We start from the raw sequence: 23502 nt of genomic DNA, 5'->3' as shown, positions 1-23502 counted from the left end.
AGGTGGCCCGGGCGTTCCAGTCCCATACGAGGAAGCTGGGAGCCTGCCTGAAGACAACAAGGGCCAGCTCTCCTTCAGCGCTCCTACTCTCTGAAAGAAACCCAAGGAACAAAGAAGACAGCTTCTCTCATAGTAGATAATGAACGTTCTGATTCTCAGCCCTGGGGGGATCATTTCCCAGGGTCCCCAGCCAGGAAATTTACAGACCCTTCCAGAGGGCCTCTTTTGGGGAGCCTGGGCCCCAAGAGGGCAGCGTCCCCTTGCTGGTTCCTCCATGGGCTGGGGTGGCTGGTGAATCCCCTGGCCCATGGCGAGGACAGAGTCCAGCGGCCCCCAGCTTGGTGTGGGAGAAAGGGGGCAGGTGGGGAGGGTGAGCCTGGGCTAGAGCAAGCCCCGACTCTGCTTTTTGTTTTATGTCTAATTATAAAAGCAATTCGTATTCACTGTAAAATTTGGGAACTACAAAAAGGTAGAAAGGAGAAAATGAAAGTCATCCTTCATGCCAGTGCTCAGAGATAACACTGTTGCCGTTTTGTTGTAGTTCTCTCCAGTCCTGTTTTTCTGCATGGGTCACACATATGTATATTAACGTGTGTTTTAATTGTGACCGTAATCTATAGCTGACTTCCCCCTCCTCCCCCCGCCCCACATTACATTATGTTGTGAACACTTTTTCACAGCATTCAAATTTCCTTTAAAGTTATTTAATGGCTGTATAATATTCTATTAATAATTTATTTAGCCATTCTCCTCCTTTTTAATTCTTCTCTTTTGACTCTCTTTTTTTTAACCAAAGGAATAGGGCAGTTTTAAAACTTCCACTTAAAAATATAAACCCAGCTTTTCAGCTGCCGAGATGGAGTGACCCTGAGCCATGCTCTCTGCTAGTCGCACTGAGAAGGACCCTTGATTTAACATCTCCGAGCGACGGCAAAGGATGAGCATTTGGAAAAAATAAACAATAAAACCTAGCAGCACCACCGGGGAGGGTGAGAAAGAGGGCTTCTCTCTGTGCCCGGAGCCGTGTGGGTGTGCCCATCCTCTGGGCAGCGTCCCGGGATGCCAGCTCGAGGAAAGGGTTGGGCCGTTCGCTGTTCACCCTCTGCTTGTGATGAGCTGACGTATGGACTCGGGCAAGTCCTCTTATGGCTCCGTATCTCCTCTCCCTAGGCTGTAACGTGGGCCTGACGCTGGAGTGGCTGGAATCGAACCCCATAATGGTGCCTCTGACCCAGCACTGCCTCACTAGGGACCAAAGGAACCAGGGCTTGGTGGGGCCTGGGTGGCCTCAGCAAGGAACCTTTGCCCTGTAAGAGCCACGGAACCTCTCCCGGCTCTCAGATTCTCTGCCAGGTCCCCGGCCCCAGAAGTCTGTGGCTACCCCCTGAATTGCTGGCCCTTGGCATTCCAGTTGTCCAGACTGAATGACTCCAGACCCCTTGGAATAGCTCTGGCCTCCCCAGGGCCCTGATTTAGTCCCTAGCAAAACACTTATCGGGCTTCCCTGCCTTTTCCAAATCCCTGCTCAGCAGCCCAGAACCAGGCCTCAGTGTGACCCATAGAGAACCCTGAGGCCTGCTGCCTACCCCAGCCCTTCCTGAGAAATTCCCCTTTGTAGTTGGGGCTCAGGAGTCATGCAAGCAGGGTTTTTTGGGGATTCAAAGCTGGACATTCTAGAATGTATGCTTCAGGAGGGCAGGAACCGTGTACCCTCAGAGCCCAGCACTGGGCCTGGCCTGCAGTAGACCCTCAGTAACTACTAGCGGATCGAGGCCAGCAGGGACCTCTGACTGCTTCGCTTCTCCTTTCCATCCTGCCCTGCCAGGCACGAGCTCTGGGAGAGCAGAGATCAGCCAGGTCTACCTGAGTCCTCGTGCCCAGCAAAAAAGACACTGGCTCATGAAGAGGGTCCATGAATGCACAGAGGAACCGAGACTGGACAGATGGATAAGTTATGTCCCAAGAGAGTAAGAGCTCACGATGCCGGCCCTACCTTCTCCCCACCTCTTCCATATGGGTCCCTTCCCTCCCACTGAAGGGTCCCTTCCTCTGTCCCTCCTTGGTTGAAACTGAGGCTTTCTGGCTGTGTGACTTTGGACAAGTCACTCAACCTCGCTGAACCTCCATTGCCTTTTCTGTAAAATGGGGCTGATATTGAAAGCATGGGGAGGCTTCAGTGGCTAGCACAGTCAGTGCCCAGCAGGCGGCCATCACTCAGGGAGAAGCGGCCCCTCCTGTGGACAGCAGTCTGGCCTCTCTAGCGATGTGAGCCCCGTAACACCAGCTGGCTGGCTGCTGACCAATGAAGTGTAGAAGATGCTCACGGGCAGAGGTCGTGGAGGGTTCTGGATCCCATGAGACCTGGCAGCTGTCCCTGGCACTTCGCCCTTGGGTGTCCTCTCTCCTGCTGGGAGCGTAGGTTGCGGGGGCTCGGTCGGGAGAAGGGCCCACTCCTTTGGAGAGCAGCGGGAAGGAGGCTGGCTGTACTTCCTCCCCAGGATTTGGCGCCCGTCACCCCTGGGGCAGGCCAGGGACAGCAGCTGCGTGATGGAGGCTCCAGGTGCTCTCGGCCCCGTCACTCAACTCTCTTGGCTTCCAGGCTTTAAAATGGGGGGAAATACAGCCAGACTGAAGATTTATAAGCCTGTTGAAAGCAGCAAATGAGAGGGTGTCCATGAAAGTGGCTGCTGTCACGCATTCTCCCGAAATTATAATACAATCACTAGCTCGACTAGGAGCTGGTCCACAGAGGCGGGCACATGCCCACCCCCTCAAGGCTGCGAGAGGCTGCCGTCCCTCCCGCACATGTGCTGGAGGGCGTGGGCAGCTGACTTCCTCCCTCAGCTTCTGCATCCACATCTGCAAAGTGAGGGCAGCCGCCCTCCAGGGATCCTGTGAGGAGTCGCTGAGGCTGTATACACGAGGGGCTTGGCTAAGTCCAGACTCAAGGATAGTGACTGTTCTGGGGGCCTCCGCAGCCACGTGGCTCGCAGGATCTTCCCCGACCAGGGATTGAACCCCAGGCCACCACAGCAAAAAACCAGAATCCTAACCATTAGGCCACAAGGGAAGTCCTCCCTGGCCTTCACTTTGCCTACCTGTAATATGAAGATGACAATCCCACCCACCCTTTAGGTCATCTGCTGATGGTGGTGGTGGCTCAGTCATGTCTGACTCTTGCGACCCCATGGACTGTAGCCTGCCAGGCCCCTCTGTCCATGGGATTTCCAGGCAAGAATACTGGAGTGGGTTGCCATTTCTTTCTCCAGGGGGAATTCCCAACCCAGGGATCAAACCCATGTCTCCTGCATTGTAGGCTGATTCTTTATCATCTGAGCCACGAGGGAAGCCCCAGGTCATTTGGAGTTCTCAATAAAATGAACCACAAGACCCCCTTCTCCCAGCTCCAACCAGCATGAGTGCCTAGCATGCAGAAAGTGCTCATTTATCTTTTTTCATGGGAATCTTGCTGGTGGTAGCAAAGCCAGGCAGGGTGAGAACCTGCCCCACACCTCCCTGCCCCCACCCTCTGCCTGCAGCTCTCCTTCTTGGCCCACGATAGGAGACTTGGACAGATGGGAGCAGTGTGACCTCCTTCCAGCTTGCCAGGCCAAACTGCGTGCCCAGCATCTTTGGAGCACGAGGCCAGCATGATGGCCCGGCAGCAGCTGCCACCTGCAACCCGAAGGTGGCCGAGTGTCCAGGCTTGGCCTTGGAGTCTTGGTTAGGCCTGATTTTCTCCTGCCCGGCCCCTGGGCCATCTCCCAGCTGCTCCAGGGCCATCTCAATCTCCCTTTCAGCTCACACAGTGCCAGAGCTGCAGGGAAATATCTGAGACCCAGTAAAAAGCTTTTTATTCTTATTTTTTTCTGGCTGTAAAAGTAATTCTGTTCATTGCAGGAAAAAAAATAGAAAAATATAAAAAAAGAGCACCCCAAATTTCAAACTTCTGACTGTTTTTCTGCATATCCACATATAGAGGTAGAGAGTTTTTACAAGAATGGAATCCTATGATACTCAATTTTTAAAAATTGGAATGAGTGTATTTTTAATTTAAAAAAAATTGAAATTATACCCTTTAAAAAAGTATTTATTTCTGGCTGTACTGGGTCTTTACTGCTGCTTGGGTTTTTCTCTAGTTGCAGCGAGCAACTAGTTGTGGTACACACGCTTCTCATTGTGGTGGCTTCTCTTGTTGCAGAGCACGGGCTGTAGGGCACACGGGCTTCAGTAGTTTTGACATACAAGCTCAGTAATTGTGGCACACGGGCTTTGTTGCTCTATGGCATGTGGGATCTTTCCGGACCAGGGATCAAACCCCTGTCTCCTGCATTGGCAGGCAGATTCTTTACCACTGAGATAGCAGGGAAGCCCTACTTTATTTTTTAAATCTTTTTAAAAAAATTTATGTATTTATTTGACTGCATCAGATTTTAGTTCCGGCATGCAGGATCTTTCGTTGTGGCTCTCCGATTTCTCTAGTTATGGTGCTTGGGCTTAGCTGCCCTGTAGCCTGTGGGGTCTTAGCTCTCCAATCAGGGATCAAACCCTCGTCCCCTGCACTGGGAGGCAGATTCTTAACCACTGGACCACCAGACAAGTCCCTTCTAAATCTTTCTATTGTAAAATACGACACATACAGAAAGACTACATAAAATGCTTGCTCAGCTCAACATATTATAAGCCAAACACCCTTGGAACCTCTGCCCGGGTGAAGAACTCTGTCCACGCCTGAGAAGTCCTCCGTGTGCCCCATCTCAGCCACGCTCCCTACCTCCCCCCAAAAAGTTTCCATTATCCAGATTTTTAAGATGATCACTTTCTTGCTTGTTATCACTCAAGTGTGCATCCCTAGATGCTGTTCTATGCTTAGTCGCTCAGTCGTGTCCGACTCTTTGTGACCCCATGGACTGTAGCCCGCCAGGCTCCTTTGTCCATAGAATTCTCCAGGCAAGAATATTAGAGTGGGGAGCGATTCCCTTCTCCAGGGGATCTTCCTGACCCAGGAGTCGAACTGAGGTCTCCTGCACTGCAGATGGATTCTTTACCAGGTGAGCTACCAGGGAAGCCCTAGATGCTATAATTTTGCTTTTAAAAAAAAATCTTGTCTTTTAAGTCCCTTTATTATTTCTTATTTTTTAAAAGATTTATTTATTCATGGCAGCGCGGAGTCTTTGCTGCTGTGTCTGTGCTTTCTCTAGCTGTGGCAAGCAGGGCCTACTCTTCCATGCGGTGTGCGGGCACCTCACTGCAGTACTTCTCTTGTTGCAGAGCACAGGCTCCAGGGTGTGTGGGCTTCAGTAGTTGTGGTGCACGGGCTTAGTTGTTCTGAGGCATGTGGGATCTTCCCGGACCAGGGATCGAACCCGTATTCCCCACATTGGTAGGTGGATTCTTTATCACTGAGCTACCAAGAAGCCCCAAGTCCCTTTAATCTACAGATTTATTTTTGTAACTTGTTTTTAAAAAATTTAAAAAATCTTGGCAGTGTTTCCTGGGCCTTGTCCTTGTGATTGTCATTTTAATGAATCCATTGTTCCATCCCAGGGATGAACATAACCAACTCATTTCCCTACTGATGGACACTTAGGTTATTCTCACAATTTTGCCGTTACATATAATACTGTGATGGAAAGCTTTTTGCATATGTTTTTGTGTACTTGAACTCCCTAGAAGGAGTTTCTGGAAGTATTATCGTGGGTCCAAAGGATAGGCTCTTTTTTCAGATATGATGCACATGCCATATGTGTGTGCGCGCACTGTGTCGTGTCCGACTCTGTGCGACCCCAGGGACTGTAGCCCGCCAGGCTCCTCGGTCCATGGGATTCTCCAGGCAAGAACACTGGAGTGGGTTACCATTTCCTTCTCCAACATACCGTATAATTCACCCATTTAAAGCATACAATTCAGTGTTTTTTAGCACATGCTGAGTTGTGCAACCGTCACCACCATCAATTTTAGAACATTTTCATCATCCCATGATGGACCCCACTCCCGTTTTCCCCAGTCCTCTCCACCCGTCTTAGGCAGCCACTCCCATAAAACACAATCTTCTTGGGACTCCCCTGGCAGTCTAGTGTTTGAGACTCCATGCTTGCAATGCAGGGAGCACAGATTTGATTGGGAAACTAGAATCCCACATGCCATGTGGGTCCCCCCTAAAAAGACAATTTTCTTTGTACCTCTCTGGATTTGCCTGTTCTGGACATTTCCTATAAATGAAATCATACCATGTGTGACCTTTGTAACTGACTTTCAGTTAGCTTAATGTTTTCAGGTTTATCCATGTCATACATGCATCAGACTTAATTCCTTTTCATTGGTGAACAATATTCCATTACGTGGTCATACCACAGTTTATTTATCCATTCATCAGTCTATGGACATTTGGATTGTTTCTGCTTTTAGCTTTTATGAATGTAAACATTCATGTAAGTTTTTGTGTAAATGTATGTTTTCATTTCTCTTGGATATATATCTCCTAGGTGTGGAATTGTTGGGTCATATGCTAATTCTTTGTGCCAATACTTTGGCCACCTGATGCAAAGAACTGACTCATTGGAAAAGACCCTGGTGCTGGGAAAGATTGAAGGCAAGAGGAGAAAGGGACAACAGAGGATGAGATGGTTGGATGGCATCACTGACTAGATGGACGAGTTTGAGCAAGCTCCAGGAGTTGGTGATGGACGGGTAGGTCTGGTGTGCTGCAGTCCATGGGGTCAAAAAGAGTTGGACACGACTGAGCTACTGAACTGAACTGATGCTAATTCTGTTTAACCTTTTGAAGAACTGCTAGATGATTTTCCAAAGTGGCTGCATCTTTTTAAATTCCTTCCAGTAGTATGTGAAGGTTCTGATTTCTCCACATCCTTGCCAACACTTGTTATTACCTGTTTCTTTTTAATAGGCAACCAAGTGGTCATGAAGTAGTATCTGGTGGGTTTTTAACTTGCATTTCCCTGATGGCTAATGATAGTTAGCACCTTTCATGAACTTAAGGGCCATTTATATATATCTTCTTTGGATCCATGTCCAGTCATCATTTGTCCATTTTTAAATTAGCTTATTTGTCTCTTATTATTGAGCTGTAAGAGTTCTTTATATAGTCTGGTTATGATTCCTTATCAAATACATGATTTGCAAGTATTTTCTCCCATTCTATGGGTTGCCTTTTACTTTCTTAATGATACCCTTTGCAGCACAAAAGTTTTTTTATTTTGATGATGTCCAGTTTTTCTATTTTTTTTCCTTTTGTTGCTGTGCTTTTGATGTCATATTTAAGGAACTCTTGCCTAATACTAGGTCATGAAGAGTTATGGCTATGTTTTATTCAAAGAGTTTTACAGTTTTAACTCTTCCATTTGGGTCTAAGATTCATTTTGAGTAAATTTTTGTGTAGGGTGTGAGGAAGGGGGTTTCCTGGTGGCTCAGTGGTAAAGAATCCACCTACCAATGCAGGAGACACAAAAGATATATGTTCAATCCCTGGATTGGGAAGATCCCCTAGAGCAGGAAGTGGCAATTCACCCCAGTATTATTGCCTGGGAAATCCCATGGGTAGAGGAGCCTGGGAGGCTACAGCCCCTGGGGTTGCAGAAGAGTCGGACATGACTTAGCAACTAAACAGCAACAAACAACAACCAGTTGTCCCAGCACCATTTGTTGAAAAGACCATGCTTTCCCCCATTGAACTGTCTTGGTACTTTTGTTGAAAATCAATGAACTGAAAATGTGAGGCTTTATTTTTGAACTCTCAGTTCTATTCCATTCATCTTACATGTCTATCCTAATGCCAGTACCACTCTGTTTTGATTACTGTAGCTTTGTAGAAAGTTTTGAAATCAGAAGTGTGAGTCCTCCAACATTGTTCTTTCTTCAATATTGTTTTGGCTATTTGGGGGTCACAAATTTTCATATGAGTTTTAAGCTTGTCAATTTCTGCAAAGGCGCAAATTGAAATTTTGATGGGGATGGTGTCGAATCTGAAGATCGATTTGGGGGGTCTTGCCATCTTAATGATATTAGATCTTCAGATCCATGAACATGGGATGTTTTCCCATTTATTTAGGTCTTCTTTAACTTCTTTTAATAATATTTTATAGTTTTCATAGTATGAGTTTCATACTGCCTTTGTTTAGTCCTTTACATTTTATTCTCTTTGATGCTAGTGTAAATGGAATTGTTTTCTTAATTACATTCTTGAAGTGTTCATTGCAAATGCATAGAGATGCAATTGATTTTTGTATGTTCCACTTCTATCCTTCAACCTTGCTGAAATTGTTTATTAATTCTAATCTTTTTGGGTGGATTCTTTAGGATTTTCTATATACATTAGTCACCTGAAAATAGAGATAGTCTTATTTTTTTCCTTTGCAATCTTAATGCCTTTCTTTTCTTGCCTGAGTGCCCTGGCTGGAACTTCCAGTACAGTGCTGGACAGAAATGGTGAGAGTGGATATTCTTGTCTTGTTCTTGATCTCAGGGGGAAAGCACCCACCCAGTCTTTCACCATTAAATGCAGTACTCGCTGTAGGAAGGCTCATTTTAAGGTTTCCTGGGAGGTTGGCTAGGTATAGTCTTACCGCTAGTGGGTATGAGAAGGATCTCAGTCCCCTTGCCCCTTGCCAACATGGTAGCCTCAGGTTTTAGAGGTGAGGACCCCAAGGCCAGGGAGGGGAAGTGTTGCATGCCCCATGACACAGTTGCTCAGCTGCCTTCCATCCAGCTGTCCACAGTCACTGGAGAGTCAAGCCTGCTGGATACTTAGCCTTCCTTCCTCTAGAAGAGATGCCTTGAGACCCACCAAGGGCAGCCACCAGTACAGAGGGAAGCCTGGGTTCTGTTCTTGGCTTGACTGCTAAATTTCTGTATGATCTTGGGCAAGTAGCTCTATCCTCCCTTCCCTGGGCCTCGGTGTTTCCATCTGTGCAGTGGGAGAGGTGAGCCGCTTAAATCCTCCAGTTTCTGACTACCCACCCCTAAACCCACAGCTGCTTCGGCCGCTCCCCAGGAAGACCACCAGAGGGCGCCCCAGACCAGCATTTGGCCCAGCTCCGGTGCAGGTGGCCCCAGGGAGGCTGAGAGGCAGGGCATGTTTTCCTGGAACCACTAGTAGTTATGCATCCCTCTGGCTTAGCAGGGATCTCTGAGGAGGGAGGATGGAGACATTACCTCCAAAGCCAGCAACCTTGCACTCATCTCTGTCTGCTCTGGGTTGGCCACATAAGGCCCAGACGTCCCAGTGTCAAGGCCAACAGCCTTGAGTTTCTCAACCTCAGAAGGTTTCCACTGTCTCTAGGCCTCTTATGGGTAATGCACCCTTGCCCCACCACATTACCCAGCAGTAGGGAGCCCCTATCCAGGGAGTGCCTAGCCACCTGGAAGGGACACCTCACAGCCCGTTTTGCATATGGATGGATTCACAGTGGGGGCCCTGGACAGTGTAATCTCAGAAACCACAGTATCTAGACCCCCAGATACCTCACATGGCAGACCCCAGGACTGCAGAAATCGGGACCATGGACCTTAGGGACCACCTGGCACTTCCCAGAGCAGAGTGTCTGACCCTGTTTGTGAAGGATTCTCCTGAGAACACCAGAGGGGCTCCATCAGGCCCCCTCCAGACTTTCCTAATGCTGACCAGACCCTCAAACAGAAGCAGAACCTTTGCTTTGCCACCAAGCTCCAGAGCAGCCTCTCTCAGCCCATGGCGCGGAGGGATGCCACAGCCCCTCACCTGGATGCCTGCAGCTCTCCTTGGTTCCATTACTTCTGTATGTGCGTGTGTTTATTTATTGTTGGGTCTTCGTTGCCACGCGTGGGTTTTTCTTTAGTTGCGGCAAGTGGGGGCGCTACTCTCCATTGCAGTGCACGGGCTTCTCATTGCGGTGGGTTCTCTTGTTGCAGAGCATGGGCTGTAAGGCGTGTGGGCTTCAGTAGTTGCGGCTTTGGGGCTCTAGAGCACAGACTCAGTAGTTGTGGCACATGGGCTTAGTTGCCCCGTGGTATGTGGGATCTTCCCGAACCAGGGATTGAACCCATGTCCCCTGCTTTGGCAGGCAGATTCTTTACCTCTGGACCACCAGGGAAGCCCGTTACTTGTGTTTCTCTCTGCCCTTGCAGACTGGCCCCCTTGAAGGGCAAGAGTGACTCTCCCCTTCTCCTCAGTTCCCTCCGTGGTAGCTGGTTCATGACTCGGGGTCCCACCTGAAGCTGGGGGCTGCCTCTGCTCGCCACAGGGCTCTGGGCCACTTGCTGAGCCCTCCTGAGCTTTCCATTTTCGTCTTTGCTGCTCTGCTTCCCTCAGAAGGTTGTCGGGGTCAGGGAGGATGTGAGAGCCCCGGTGTGAAGTGTAATGGTCCTCAGAGCATGGGGCTGCCCGCGGAGGTCATGTGGAGGCGAGGCAGGCGTCAGGCCACACCCGCCCGCCTGCCCCAGTTTTCCGATAACAATGGCCGACACTTCCTGGGCCTGTTCTATGGCCCGGACACCGTGCAGAGCATCTCACCCAGACTCTCTCTCTCTCTCTCTCTCTCTCTCTCTCTCTCTCTCTCTCTCTCTCGATCCCCTCTGGGAGCCTTCGCGTAGGCAGCATGACCTCCCCCGGCTGTGCGGACAGGGCCACCGAGGCACACAGCAGTTAAGCTATGTTGCCTGAGGTTTCACACTTGACCGATGGTGGAACTTGGACCCTGGCGTCCAGCCTCCAGAGCCCAGGCTCTTAGGTACTGAGCCTCCTGGTTAAGCCAACCCAGGGCAGAGAGAGGCAGCCCTGGGATCCTCGTGTACACTCTCTAGGAACCTTCAGGGGTCAGAGAGCATTTGCTCTGATCGGCCTTTTCTGGCACTGAAGCACTGAGGCCCAAAGGAGAGCTTCCCTCGGTCTCTCTCACGCCCACCAGGCATCTGAGGCAAAGAAGGAGCCTGGCAACATCTGCCGGAAACCTGGGTGATGCCTAAGCCTGTGAGTCTCAGCATCTACGATTCTATAAACTGTCCTGGGGCCTCGTTCCCAGCTGCCTACGCGAAGGCTCCCAGAGGGGATCGAGAGTCAGGGTTGGACTCCTCTGCCCAACTCTGGGGTCTTGCAGGGAGGGGGTGATAGGAGATTCAAGGGCTCAAAATGATGCCCACCCACCAGGCTCCTCCTCCCCAACGCCCAGGCCCTTATCAGGAAAGCAATTTGGGTTGGTGGGGAGGGGAAGTCCGAGGCCCCGGGCAAGGTGGGGAGGAGAGATAGGGAAGTGGGGAGGGGGTCACGGGGCTCCTGCTGGGAGGCCCAGAGCCAGCACCGTCCTTGCTGGCCCGGCCCCACGACACGGTTCCAGGGCTGCCCCTGCCTTCCACCCTTGCCAGGCAAGACGCCCGCACCTTTAATTAGCAAGCAGCAGCCTCTCCCCGATTCATCACAGTCACTGTTTAATTAGCCGCACACAAGGCACCCCTACCTCCCTTCCAGCCCTGGGCTGAGTGGCCTGCCTCTCTCACAGAGGCTGCCACCACCTCATCGTGTCCCCTGTCACCACCACCCGCCCCCCCCATCCTTATTCAGCTCCGCAGAATGGAGGATGGGGCGGGCACGCCTGGCTGAAGCCTCAAGGAGATTCTGGGCACTGACACTTGTGTTGAAGGCATCCAGCAAACATTATTAGGGCCTTGGGTCTATGCCGGGCTGGCGCTGGGCGGAACCCAGGCTGGACTGGGGTGACCGTCCCAACTCTGTGTGACGGCTAGGGACATCTTTTCCCTTTGTGTTGCTCCTACCCCACATCCGGAAAGGGACAGTCCCCGTTTTCCTGTTCTCCCTGCCCCAGAGCCCAGCAGGCTCCCCAGAGAAGGCTGACCCTCCGGGATGGAGGGGGTGTCCATCCTCCCACCTACCTCTCCTAGCTGCAGATCCCGGAGGCCCAGGGCAGAGGGGCGTGCTGGGGGGTCTCGCCCCACTCCACATCTGCAGGGCCCTGGGAGTCAGGGGCACACGAGTGAGCCCACAGTATGTGGCTGCAGCAGGCGCTCTGTTTCCTGGGAGCAGGGCGGGGCTGGTGGCCCCGGCAGAGACACCCCACACCCTTCCTGAGGAGCCAGGGCAGCTGCCGCCGGGGGCACCAGCTGGAGCGGGGAGGCTCAGGTTCCAGCCCAGCCCTGCGCTCCGGTCCATCTGTGGCTTCAGGCAAGTCAGCCATACTGGGGCCTCAGCATCCTGGGTGCCGACAGAAGGGTGCCACCCCCCCAGCTCTGATGCGGATGGACGAAGGACGGGGAGGATCCGCTTTTATTCTGGTTCCGGGAGGAGGTGCCCGAGCCCGTCCACCCTGGACTGACCGTCTGTGTGGCCTCGGCTTCCACCGAACTGGGCTGGCCTCAGCTTCCCCACAAGTAGCCGCTACCTCCTCGGTTGTCGTGGGATAAAGGGATTTACAACGTTTAGTGCGCTTGGAACAAGAGCAAGTCCTCAGGCATCGTGGCTGTTTTTTACCATTATTTCCCCTCCTTTTATCAATCAGTATTAATTGCCAGGTGAGGAAATGGCAAACCATTGCATTATTCTTGCCTGGGAAATCCTACGGACGGAGGAGCCTAGCGGGCTACAGTCCGTGGGTTGCAAAGAGTTGGACACGGCTGAGCAACTGAGCACCATGGTGAGGGTGTTGGTGGAGAGTGAGTGAGGCAATCTCCCTGCATTCGTTTTCCTTCCAGTGGGGGAGGCAGCTGAAAACAAGTAGTCAATAAAGGGAAAGTATAATTTCATCTGAATTAAATCTGCAGTTTAGTTAACGGTAACACACTGGTGTTAATTTCTTCGTTTTGACAGATGTACCACCATTAGGTAACGAGCTGACATTAGGAAAACTGGGTGAAGGATACATAGGTACCCTCTGTACTGTCTTTGCAACTTTTATGTGAATTTAAAACTAGTCCCTAAAAAGAGCTTATTCAAAAATACAGTTTGGGGGCTTCCCTGGTGTCTTGGTGGTAAAGAATCCGCTTGCCAATGCAGGAGACACGGGTTCGATCCCTGATCTGGGAAGATCCCACATGCCATGGAGCAACTAAGCCCATGTGCCACAACTATTGAGCCTGCGTTCTAGAGCCCAGGAGCTACAGCTACTGAGCCTGTGTGCTTCAACTACTGAAGCCCACACCTCCAAGAACCCAAGCTCCACAACAAGAGAAGCTACTGCAGTGAGAAGCCTGTGCACTGCAACTAGAGAGTAGCCTCCTCTTGCAGCAACTAGAGAAAAGCCCAAGCAGCCACAAAGACCCAGCACAGCCAAAATTAAAACAGAAACAAAACAAAACATTTTGGGACAATGGTAAGTAACATGAAGAAAATAAACAGGGGCAAGAGATAGAGGAGGGGGTGGGGGCCATTTCAGACACAGTGCTTTTCTCAGAGGAGGCCAGCAGTTGGGAGTAATTGCGTGATGAGAAGATCGGGAGGGCTGGCCAGGAGGGAAGAGCAGGTGCAAAGGCCTGGAGGCAGGAATTGGCCTGGGAGGCTTGAGGCCCGCCTGCAGGGTAGGAGGGGGCTTGGTGGCTAGAGATGAGCTCCAGGATCTTGGCAGCTTTCCTTCAACATCATTTTTCCCTTTCAGAGGACAGGAGGACTGGGCCGGGAACTGTATCTGACCCTTTCCACAAATTAGCACCTCATTAGAGCTTCCCTGGTGTCTCAGATGGTGAAGAATCTGCCTACAGTGCAGGAGACAGGGGTTCGATCCCTCAGTTGGGAAGATCCCCTGGAGGAGGGCATTGCAATGACACTCCAGTATTCTTGCCTGGAGAATCCCATGGACAGAGGAGCCTGGCAGGCTACAGTCATGGGGTCACAAAGAGTCCGACACAACTAAGTGATTAACACACTGTGATAATTATTTAGGCTTTGCTTGTGGCTCAGATGGTAAAGAATCTATCTGCACTGCAGGAGACCCAGGTTCAATCCTTGGGTCAGGAAGATCCCCTGGAGGTGGGCATGGCAACGCACTCCAGTATCGTCTGGAGAATTCCATGGACAGAGGAGCCTGGAGGGCTACAGTCATGGGGTCACAGAGAGTCAGACACGTCTGAGTGACTAACACTTTCACTTTCACGCTTTAGTTCTTACGGTTACCCCAGGAGATAGCAGCATCTCACTTACAGGTGAGATGGTGGAGAAGAGAGGCTCAGCCTACATCCCATGGTAAAAGGGACAGGCCTGTGCTTGGAAGGAGAGACCTTATGGCCCTTGAGGCTGTGCTAGGGACTTGCTGGGAGACAGGAGTGGGCTAAAAGGCAGGGCCCGGAAGAGGCCCGGGTGTGGCTACAGAGGGGTGGGCCAAGCAGGAAGGGGGCACCGGAGAGATGGGGTCTCTGGCCTGCACAAGGCTGTGGGTCAGGGCAGGAAGCATCTTTGTACGATAGCTTTGTAATCAACTTTGGAAATAGTAATACGCCACAGTTGTACTGACTTGGCCAAAAATTATGTTCCGATTTTCTGTACCATCTTACAGAAAAACTGGAGCAAAGTTTTTGGCCAATCCAGTAATACAAAATTCTAAAGGCACAAAACAACATATAGAGAAAGTTAAGGTCCCCCCGCCCACTGTCCCTGCCCAGAGATGCCCTCTGAGATCTGTTTCTTGTGCTTCTTTGCAGAGCAGCACCTTGACCGCAACCCTAGCAAACAATCAGCAGGCCCCACGGGTCTGCCAGGCACCACCTGCCAGAAAGCTGTAGGTAGATGTACAATTGTCACATTTAATCTTTACACCAACCACTGTTGTGTGTGTATCCACCGCTCTGTTTTAAATTGGAGTAAACCGAGGCACAGACAGGTGAAGTCACTCAACCACATAGCTCACTCAGGCTTTGGACTCAGGGACTCTCTGACAGCATTGATGAAGAATCTGAGGCACAGAGAGGTCGAGTAACCAGCCCCAAGTGACCTAGCAAGGAGGTGGAGGAGCCGGAACTCTAGCCCAGCAGTCTTAATCCTGAACCTGCATCCCTGAGCCCTGCACTGTAGTAGGAGAAGGGACCCCCAACTCCAGAGTCAGCCGTCCCGGGACAGATGCCTGGCACTGCCTGCCTGCATGGCCTGGCACAAGTCCCTGTCTTCTCCGTGAACTGGCTCCCCACTCGGGATGGAGATAAGGAAGCCTGCTATCAGATGGCTTGAGGATGAGCTCAGGTGAAGGAGAGGCTTCTGGCACACAGTGGCACTTGGGAGGTTGCTCTCCTACAGTGTCCAATGGGCATTTCCTGTAAAGGGCAGGTGGAAAGGTGTGACCAGGTGAGGGGGGGCCGGGAACTCCAGGTGGGATGTCCCTTCCCTGCAGCTGTGCAGACAGAGCAGGTGAGGGCCCTCCCGGAGACGGATAAGTGGGAGCATCCACCCTCTCCCCAGCCCACAGCCCCACTGCTGAAGAAATTCTGGGGAGTTGGGGAGGAAAGAGGGGTTTCCCAAGGTCTGTGCAGAGGGCCTAACTCCCTAGGCTCTGTGCCAGGACCCTGAGAGGTGGGCGAGGCAGGAGGCAGGAAAGGAGGCTGCAGCCAAGAGCCACAGGAATGGCAAAGAGAAAAGGGGCCCAGCCCCGGTGCCAGCTCCAGCTGGTTCCCAGGGGGGTGGTCCTCGGGTTGGCAGGGTCACCGCAGGCTGGTGGGCTGGGGCCTTCAGCTTAGCACACTCAGAAAACTGATCTTTTTTTTCAAAATCTCCCAGTCCGCGCACCAATGATGATCAGGGGACTGGGGCCCAGACAGCCAGTTCTCCAGGACATGGGCTGTGAAGTGAAATGTCAATCTCTCAATCGTGTCCAACTCTTTGCTACCCTATGGATTGTAGTCCGCCAGGCTCCTCTGTCCATGGGCTTTTACAAGCAAGAATACTGGAGTGAGTTGCTGTTTCCTTCTCCAGGGCATCTTCCAGACCCAGAAATCGAACCCGGGTCTCCTGTATTGCAGGCAGATTCTTTACCATCTGAGCCACCAGGGAAGCCCAGGACAGGGATTAACAAACCCAAATGCCAGTTTCTTCATGGACCAGAGCATTAGGGGCCAGACTGTTTTCCTCCCTCTGATTCCCATCCTCATACCCCAGCCTGGGGAGCCTGGGTTAATAATGAGTGGGGCCTAGGGAACGAGGCCAGAAACACAGTAGGTAGCAGCTGTCAGTGGTCTCAGCCAGGCTGCCCAGAAACAGCACGATGGGGGGCGGGGTGGGGGGGTGGGCATGTAGGAAATTAGGGAGTCGAAACCAGGTTTGGGTTTGAATCCCAGCTCTGCTTTGTCCCTGGTCATGTTAACTCACCACCTCGAGCCTCAGTTTCCCCATCTGTAAAATGGGGTTATTATCAGAACTGAGATCTCATCATAATGGCAGAGCTTCTTACACAAACCACCCAGAATGTAGTAGGTGCTCAATAAATGTAACTCTCCTCCACTGACTCACTGATTCAGCTCGTTTTTCCAAACCCCACAGTCCTGGAGATAAATTTTGGCACTTGTCCTGTGTTCACGCAGCCGGTGGGGAGATGTACTCTGGTCGCCAAATATTAGAACTGCTGAAACACTCACAGGGAGACGGGGGAGACGACTGTATTAGGAAGTGGTGCTGTCCCTCCTGATGGAGACTGGCGGCCCCAGGGCCTCCTAAGGCATCTCCCCTGCCTGAGGCTGGGCTGGCTCAACCCACAGCAGCTCCTTTTTGGCAACTACTCCTCTAGAAGGCTCCCAGAAGACACCGCCTACTGTCCTGACAGTGTTCTGGGCGTGCCGTCTGGTCTGGAGCCGGAGGCGGCTGCAGGGGGTGGAAGGGAGCTGGGCCAGTCCTGGGGGCTTCCATGAGGGGGCCTTCTCCACCTGGTCCTCTCTGCCCCAGGGAGCAGGGCTGAGGGTGTATCGCAGCCGTGCAGCGCTTTTCTGTGGGCGAGTGTCAAAGTGCTGGAAAAACTGGCAGGGGCTTCTCCAATGCAGGGATGAAAAATCTTTAGAAAACCTTCTGTCTCTTCTGTGAAGCAGAAACTACAAACTAGAAATGACCTTGACCATCAGTGTTTTTTCCAGGAGGATGTTAAATTGGTATTGGGCAGAAAAGGGTGTTTATGGTCTAATAAATTTGGGAAAACACTGACTTAACCATCTGACACAGTTTCTTTTCTGCGGGGTTTCTCAGAGCCTTTCATGTGCACTGGTGAAGTTCTAGAGGCAGCGGCTCTGTCTACACAGCAGCCAGGCCTCTCTGATGACAAGGTCCTTTTCAAATGTCCTGGACCATCTAGCGAGCTTAGCGGGCTCTGAAATCTACTTTGGGAGGTAACAACATAGTAAAGTGGCTTCCTTGTGGCTCAGCTGGTAAAGAATCCACCTGCAATGCAGGAGACCTGGGTTTCATCCCTGGGTTGGGAAGATCCCCTGGAGAAGGGAAAGGCTACCCACTCCGGTATTCTGGCCTGGAGAACTATACAGTCCATGGGGTCGCAAAGAGTTGGACATGACTGAGCGACTTTCACTTTCAACGTAGTAAAGAACTTTGCGCCACTCCACATATCAGAGCTGGAGGAATCTTAGGACTCTGGAAGAATTTTGAGGAGTGTGGGGTTCGAAGAAAAAAATTCAGAAGATGCTCTCACCTTTATTTATGCGCTCATTTATTAATTTTATTTGGCCATGCTGGGTCTTTGCTACAGCACATGGGCTCTTCTTTGGGGCATGTGGACTTGCTCTAGCCGTGGCCTATGGGCCTATTAGATGCCCAGCAGCACATGTGGTCTTAGTTCTCTGCCCAGGGATCAGACCTACGTCCCCTGCATTGGAAGCCAGATTCTCAACCGCTGAACTACCAGGGAAGTCCCACTCTCGTCTTTATTTTAAAGCTAAGACTTTATCCCTGTGTGTGCCCAGTCGCTCAGTCGTGTCCGACTCTTTGTGACCCCATGGACTGCAGCCCTCCAGGCTCTCCCATCCATGGGGTTTTCCCAGCAAGAATACTGCAGTGGGTTGCTATTTCCTTCCCCAGGGGATCTTCCCAACCCAGGGATTGAACTGTATCCCCTGCATTGGCAGATTCTTCATCACTGAGCCACCTGGGAAGACTTTATCCCTGTTTTCTCTATTAACACATTTAATCTTCACACCACCCTAGAAAGTAAGGACTGTCATCTTCACCAGCTTCCTTAAGGGTAAACCAAGGCACAGAGAGACAAGTCCCAGTCCAAGTTCACAGCTGGTAAGTGAACAGCTGGGATCTGAAGCCAGACTGCCTGAGAGAGGGGCTGCTCTCAAAACCACTGCACGGTCCACCTTCTGGAGTCCACAGGGCCCCAGAAGCTGCCTGGCCCTTGCAGCTGTGCATTAAGCTCCTGTCTGAGGGAGCAGCTCCCTGCAAGTGGCTGGTCTCTAAAGTTCTCAGGGAGCCTGTGGCTGCTGTTTCCCAGGGTGACAGTCTGCTGGCTGTGAGTGTGGGAGGTGGGGACGAGCCATGGGTGAGCTGTGCCGTCCACAGCCTGGCTCCACCAGAGGCAGAGTTAAGGCCCCTTGATGCTTTCATTTCATCCTCACCCTGATGAGCTTCATTCCACAGGAGAGCCTCAGAGGAGATCCAAGGCTCAGAGAGGGAAAGTAACATGTCCAGTCACACAGCAAGGAGGTGGTGGGATTGACATTTGAACTCAGGCAGCTGGACTCCAGAGCTGGGTGTTCAAGATATGGGTGCCCTTGGTGACAAAGCAGTGGGTCCTTGTGGCCAGGGCAGAGGCACTGCTGTGGGGCCATGCCCCCTCAGGCTCTGCTCTCTCCTGTCTAGCTGCTGCCCCTGCACACCCACTACAGCCTGCTTCTGGACAGATATCATCTCGGGTTCCCTGCTAATCTTCTGGGCATCTCCTTCCCAGTCTCACGTGGGCCAACAGTCAGTAGCATGAAAATGGGCAGAAAGGTCATCACCACCAAAGATGCGAGAAGGAGTTGCCGCTCAGGGCTTTATCTCCACCTCCTGGAGGAGGGCCTTGGGAACATCTTCCTTCTGGGGTGCAGACTTTTTGTCCTGAGTATTTTTTCTCTCCCTTCAGCTCACCAGTTCCTGGAGATAGAGTTGTTCTTCTGTCTGTCTACCTGTGGACCTGGGCACCTACTGTGCACCTAGCCCCCTCCAGGCTGGGTGGCTGTGCTGGCCTTCACCTGCCCCAAGGGTGGGCAAGACTCCAGGGTGTGACCAGAGCTCCTTGGAGGCAGAGGTGCACGCCTGCAAGTGCAGGATCTGTTCCAGCGGTGTGTGTGCTCAGTCGCTTCAGTCGTGTCCGACTGTTTGTGACCCGATGGGCTGTAGCCTGCCAGGCTCCTCTGTCCGTGGGATTCTTCAGGCAAGATTATTGGAGTGGGTTGCCATGCCCTCCTCCAGGGGATCTTCCCAGCCCAGAGATCAAACTCACGGCTCTTACATCTCCTGCATTGGCAGGCCAGTTCTTTACCACTAGCGCCACCTGGGAAGCCCTGGTACAGCAGGACCTGGCTCCAAATCCTACTTCCAATATCTTAATAATAAAGATACAAATAACCCAATTGTTTAAATAGCCAAGGATCCAAGTAGAGAATTCTCCAAAGAAGACATGTAAAGAGCCCATAAATACATGAAAGACACTCAACACCATGAACCATCAGTTCAGTTTAGTTCAGTCGCGTCCAACTCTTTGCAACCCCATGGACTGCAGCATACCAGGCTTCCCTGTCCTTCACCATCTCCTGGAGCTTGCTCAAACTCATGTCCATTGAGTCGGTGAAGCCAACCAACCATCTCATCTGCTATCGTCCCCTTCTCCTTCTGCCTTCAACCTTTCCCAGCATCAGGGTCTTTTCCAGTGAGTCAGTTCTTCGCATCAGGTGGCCAAAGTATTGGAGCTTCAGCTTCAGCATCAGTCCTTCTAAAGGACTGATTTCCTTTAGGATTGACAGGTTGGATCTCCTTGTAGTCCAAGGGACTCTCAAGAGTCTTCTCCAGCACCACAGTTCAAAAGCATCAATTCTTTGGCTCTCAGCCTTCTTGATGGTGCAGTTCTCACATCCATACATGACTACTGGAAAACCATAGCTTTGACTAGATGGACCTTTGTTGGCAAAGTAATGTCTCTGGTTTTTAATATGCTGTCTGCTGCTGCTGCTGCTAAGTCGCTTTAGTCATGTCTGACTCTGTGCAATCCCATAGACGGCAGCCCACCAGGCTCCCTCGTCCCTGGGATTCTCCAGGCAAGAACAATGGAGTAGGTTGCCATTTCCTTCTCCAATGCATGAAAGTGAAAAGTGAAATTGAAGTCGCTCAGTCGTGTCCAACTCTTAGCGACCCCATGGATTGCAGCCTACCAGGCTCCTCCGGCCATGGGATTTTCCAGGCAACAGTAGCGGAGTGGGTTGCCATTGCCTTCTCCGAATATGCTGTCTAGTCATAACTTTTCTTCCAAGGAGCAAGCATCTTTTAATTTCATGGCCGCAGTCACCATCTGCAGTGATTTTGGGGCCAAAGAAGATAAAGTCTCACACTGTTTCCATTGTTTCCCCATTTATTTGTCATGAAGTGATGGGACCGGATGCCATGATCTTCTTTTTTTGAATGCTGAGTTTTAAATCAGCTTTTTCACTCTCCTCTTTCACTTTCATCAAGAGGCTCTTTAGTTCTTCTTCGCTTTCTGCTATAAGGGTGGTGTCATCTGCGTATGTGAGGTTATTGATATTTCTCCCTTGCAATCTTGATTCCAGCTTGTGCTTCATCCAGCCTGCCATTTTGCATAATGTACTCTGTTTATAAGTTAAATAAGCAGGGTGGCAATATGCAGCCTTGACAAACTCCTTTCCCAATTTGGAACCAGTCTGTTGTTCCATGTCCGGTTTTAACTGTTACTTCTTGACCTGCATACAGATTTCTCAGGAGGCAGGTAAGATGGTCTGGTATTCCCATCTCTTGAAGAATTTTCCACAGTTTGTTGTGATCCACACAGTCAAAGGCTTTGGCATAGTCAATAAAGCAGAGTTAGATGTTTTTCTGGAACTCTCTTGCTTTTTTTATGATCCAATGGATGTTGGCAATTTGATCTCTGGTTCCTCTGCCTTTTCTAAATCCAGCTTGAACATCAGAGACATGCAAATCCAAACCTCATGAGATACCACCTCACACCCACTAGATGGCTAGAATCAGAAAGATAGATAACAACTTATGTTGGCAAGGATGTAGCGAAACCGTGCCTTTATCTGGTGGGGATATAAAATGGTGCAGTCTTATTGGAGAACAGTCTGAAAGTTCTTCAAAAGCTTGAATTTGGGGTTACCTATGACCCAGCAATTGCACTTTGAGATATCTACCCAAGAGAATTAAAAACACCTGTCCACCCTCAAAAATGACACAAATGTTAATAGCAGCATTATTCACAATAGCCAAAAGGTAGAAATAATCTAAATGCCTTTGCACTAATGAATTGATAAATATAATATGGAATATTATTTGGCCATAAAAACAAATGACTTACTGATATACACTACAACATGGGTGAGACTTCAAGACATTATACTGAGTGAACGAAATCAGTCATGAAGACCACATGCATTAATCCTTTTGTATGAATTGTCTAGAATGGGAAAATCTATAGAGGGGTTTGGGGAAGTGGGGAATGACTGCTAATGGGTAGGGCTTTTGAGGAGAGGGGTGATGCTAATATTTGAAAACAGTGTTGAGACTTCCCTGGTGGTCCAATTGCTAAGACCCTACTCTCAATACAGGGGGCCTGGGTTCAAACCCTGGTCAGGGAACTAGATCCCACATGCTGCAACCAAGAGTTCATGTGCCGCAGCTAAAGATCCGGTGTGCTGCAACTAAGACCACGAGTGCCCCAACTAAGACCAAGCGCAATCAAATAAATAAATATTTAAAAAAGAGAACCATGGTGTTGGTTGCACAACTCTGAATAAACTAAAAAGCCATTGAATTGAACACTAAATGGGTGAATTGTATGGTGTGTGAATTATAACTCCATAAAGCTGCTATAAAAAATTAGGAAATACACATAAGCAGAAGAAGAAAAAAGAAAAAAAAATGGTAAGGTCCATAATCCTCTCACCTAGAGACAACCACTGTTAACATTTTAACGATGCTCTTTCAAATTATACTCTGTTGCCCTATGTGCTGCTTTTTCACTTAATAATAGATTGTAAACATTTTTCCATGTCAATAAATATACCTCTACAGGAAAACAAATCCCACTTCCACCACTTGCTGGCTGTGGGCTGTGGGAAGCAACCTCGTGGCTCAGAGCCTTGGTCTTTCCACCTGTGAGGTGGGGTAAATGGAGGACGCCCTGCGGAGGAAGCTGTGAGGAGGAAAGGAGGAGATTCCTTCGGGGAGTCCCACTCCCCTGGGACCTGGCACAGCCCCTGGCCTGAGGAAGACACTGCGGAAGCAGAGGCCCTGTCAAGATGATGGTTGTGGACTTACGGACACCGGTGGGGAGGGGAGGAAAAGGTGAGACGAGTGGAGGGAGTAACACGGAAGCATGTACACTACCGTGAGTAAAACAGAGAGCCGGTGGGAACTCACTGTGTAACTCAGGGAACTCAAACCTGGGTTCTGTAACAACCCAGGGGGGCAGGAAGGGGTGGGAAGGTGGGAGGAAGATTAAAGATGAAGGGACACATGTATACCCGTGGCTGACTCATACGGATGTATGGCAGAGGCCAACACAATGTTATGAAGCAATTTTCCTTCAATTAAAAATAAATAAGTTTGGGGGGAGGGCAAGAGGACAGTTGTGCCAGCCTAGAGTGCTCCAACCAGGGGCAGCTCAGTTCTGTGTATTCTGTAAATTTCACATGTACCGTGATTTCAAACTTCCATAGATTAGGAACTTTCCTGGTGGTCCCGTCGCTAAGACTCCGATGCAAGGGGCCTGGATTCTATCCCTGGTCAGGGCACTAGATCCCACGTGCCACAACTAAAGATCCCACATGCTGTAACTTAAAAAAAAAAAGAAGAAGAGATCCCATGTGCCACAGCTAAGACCTGGTGCAGCCAAATAAATAAATCTTTCTTTAATTAAAAAAAAAAACTCATAGTTTAAAAGTAGGACCAGGGTCAGGTTCAGACCCTGGGAGAGCCCTGGAGGTTGTTGTGACCCTCAGTGGAAAACACCACTTTTCAGAGCTCCTACTGTGTGTCCAGCCCTTTCTCGTGGTGTCTCCTTGAATCCTCACAATGACTGTTGTCCACCTCCTATGAACAGAACAGGAAACCAAGGCTTGGGGAGGTGCGGTCACTTGACATTTTCAAACCTGTGAGGGTGGACCTAGGGGTCATTTCCAGGTTTGCTGGTTGAAAGTCTGTGTTCTTGCTGCTTCTCTGCCCTCCAAAGAAGGATATATTTTTTAATTTATTTATTTTTAATTGAAGGATAATTGCTTTACAATATTGTATTGGTTTCTGCCAATACATCAGCCTTCCCTGGTAGCTCAGCTGGTGAAGAATCCACCTGCAATGCAGGAAACCCCGGT

General features: G+C 50.4%; 1 protein-coding gene across 2 annotated transcripts in view; it reads left to right on the top strand.

The window, feature by feature from the left end:
- COMMD7 (COMM domain containing 7) overlaps nt 1–23060 on the top strand; it is a 73838-nt gene extending 50778 nt beyond the window's left edge. The window contains exons 10-11 of one of the 2 annotated variants that reach the window (XR_014073831.1): nt 6486–6690; nt 22205–23060. Coding sequence is in view for 1 of the 2 variants with exons in the window: in XM_081559672.1 (XP_081415798.1) it covers nt 22205–22398 (194 nt within the window). In the remaining variant the exon portion in view is untranslated. The remainder of the gene's footprint in view (nt 1–6485; nt 6691–22204) is intronic. The other variant, XM_081559672.1, reaches the window with a different exon arrangement.
- Nucleotides 23061–23502: the final 442 nt, after the last annotated feature.

Source organism: Giraffa tippelskirchi, chromosome 13, assembly GCF_054371585.1.
Source record: "Giraffa tippelskirchi isolate mGirTip1 chromosome 13, T2T-mGirTip1v1.2.pri, whole genome shotgun sequence".
In the NCBI taxonomy this organism is placed as follows: Eukaryota; Metazoa; Chordata; class Mammalia; order Artiodactyla; family Giraffidae; genus Giraffa; species Giraffa tippelskirchi.
The sequence above is the reverse complement of the archived record's forward strand: the minus strand, read 5'-3'. Positions and strand labels throughout refer to the sequence as shown.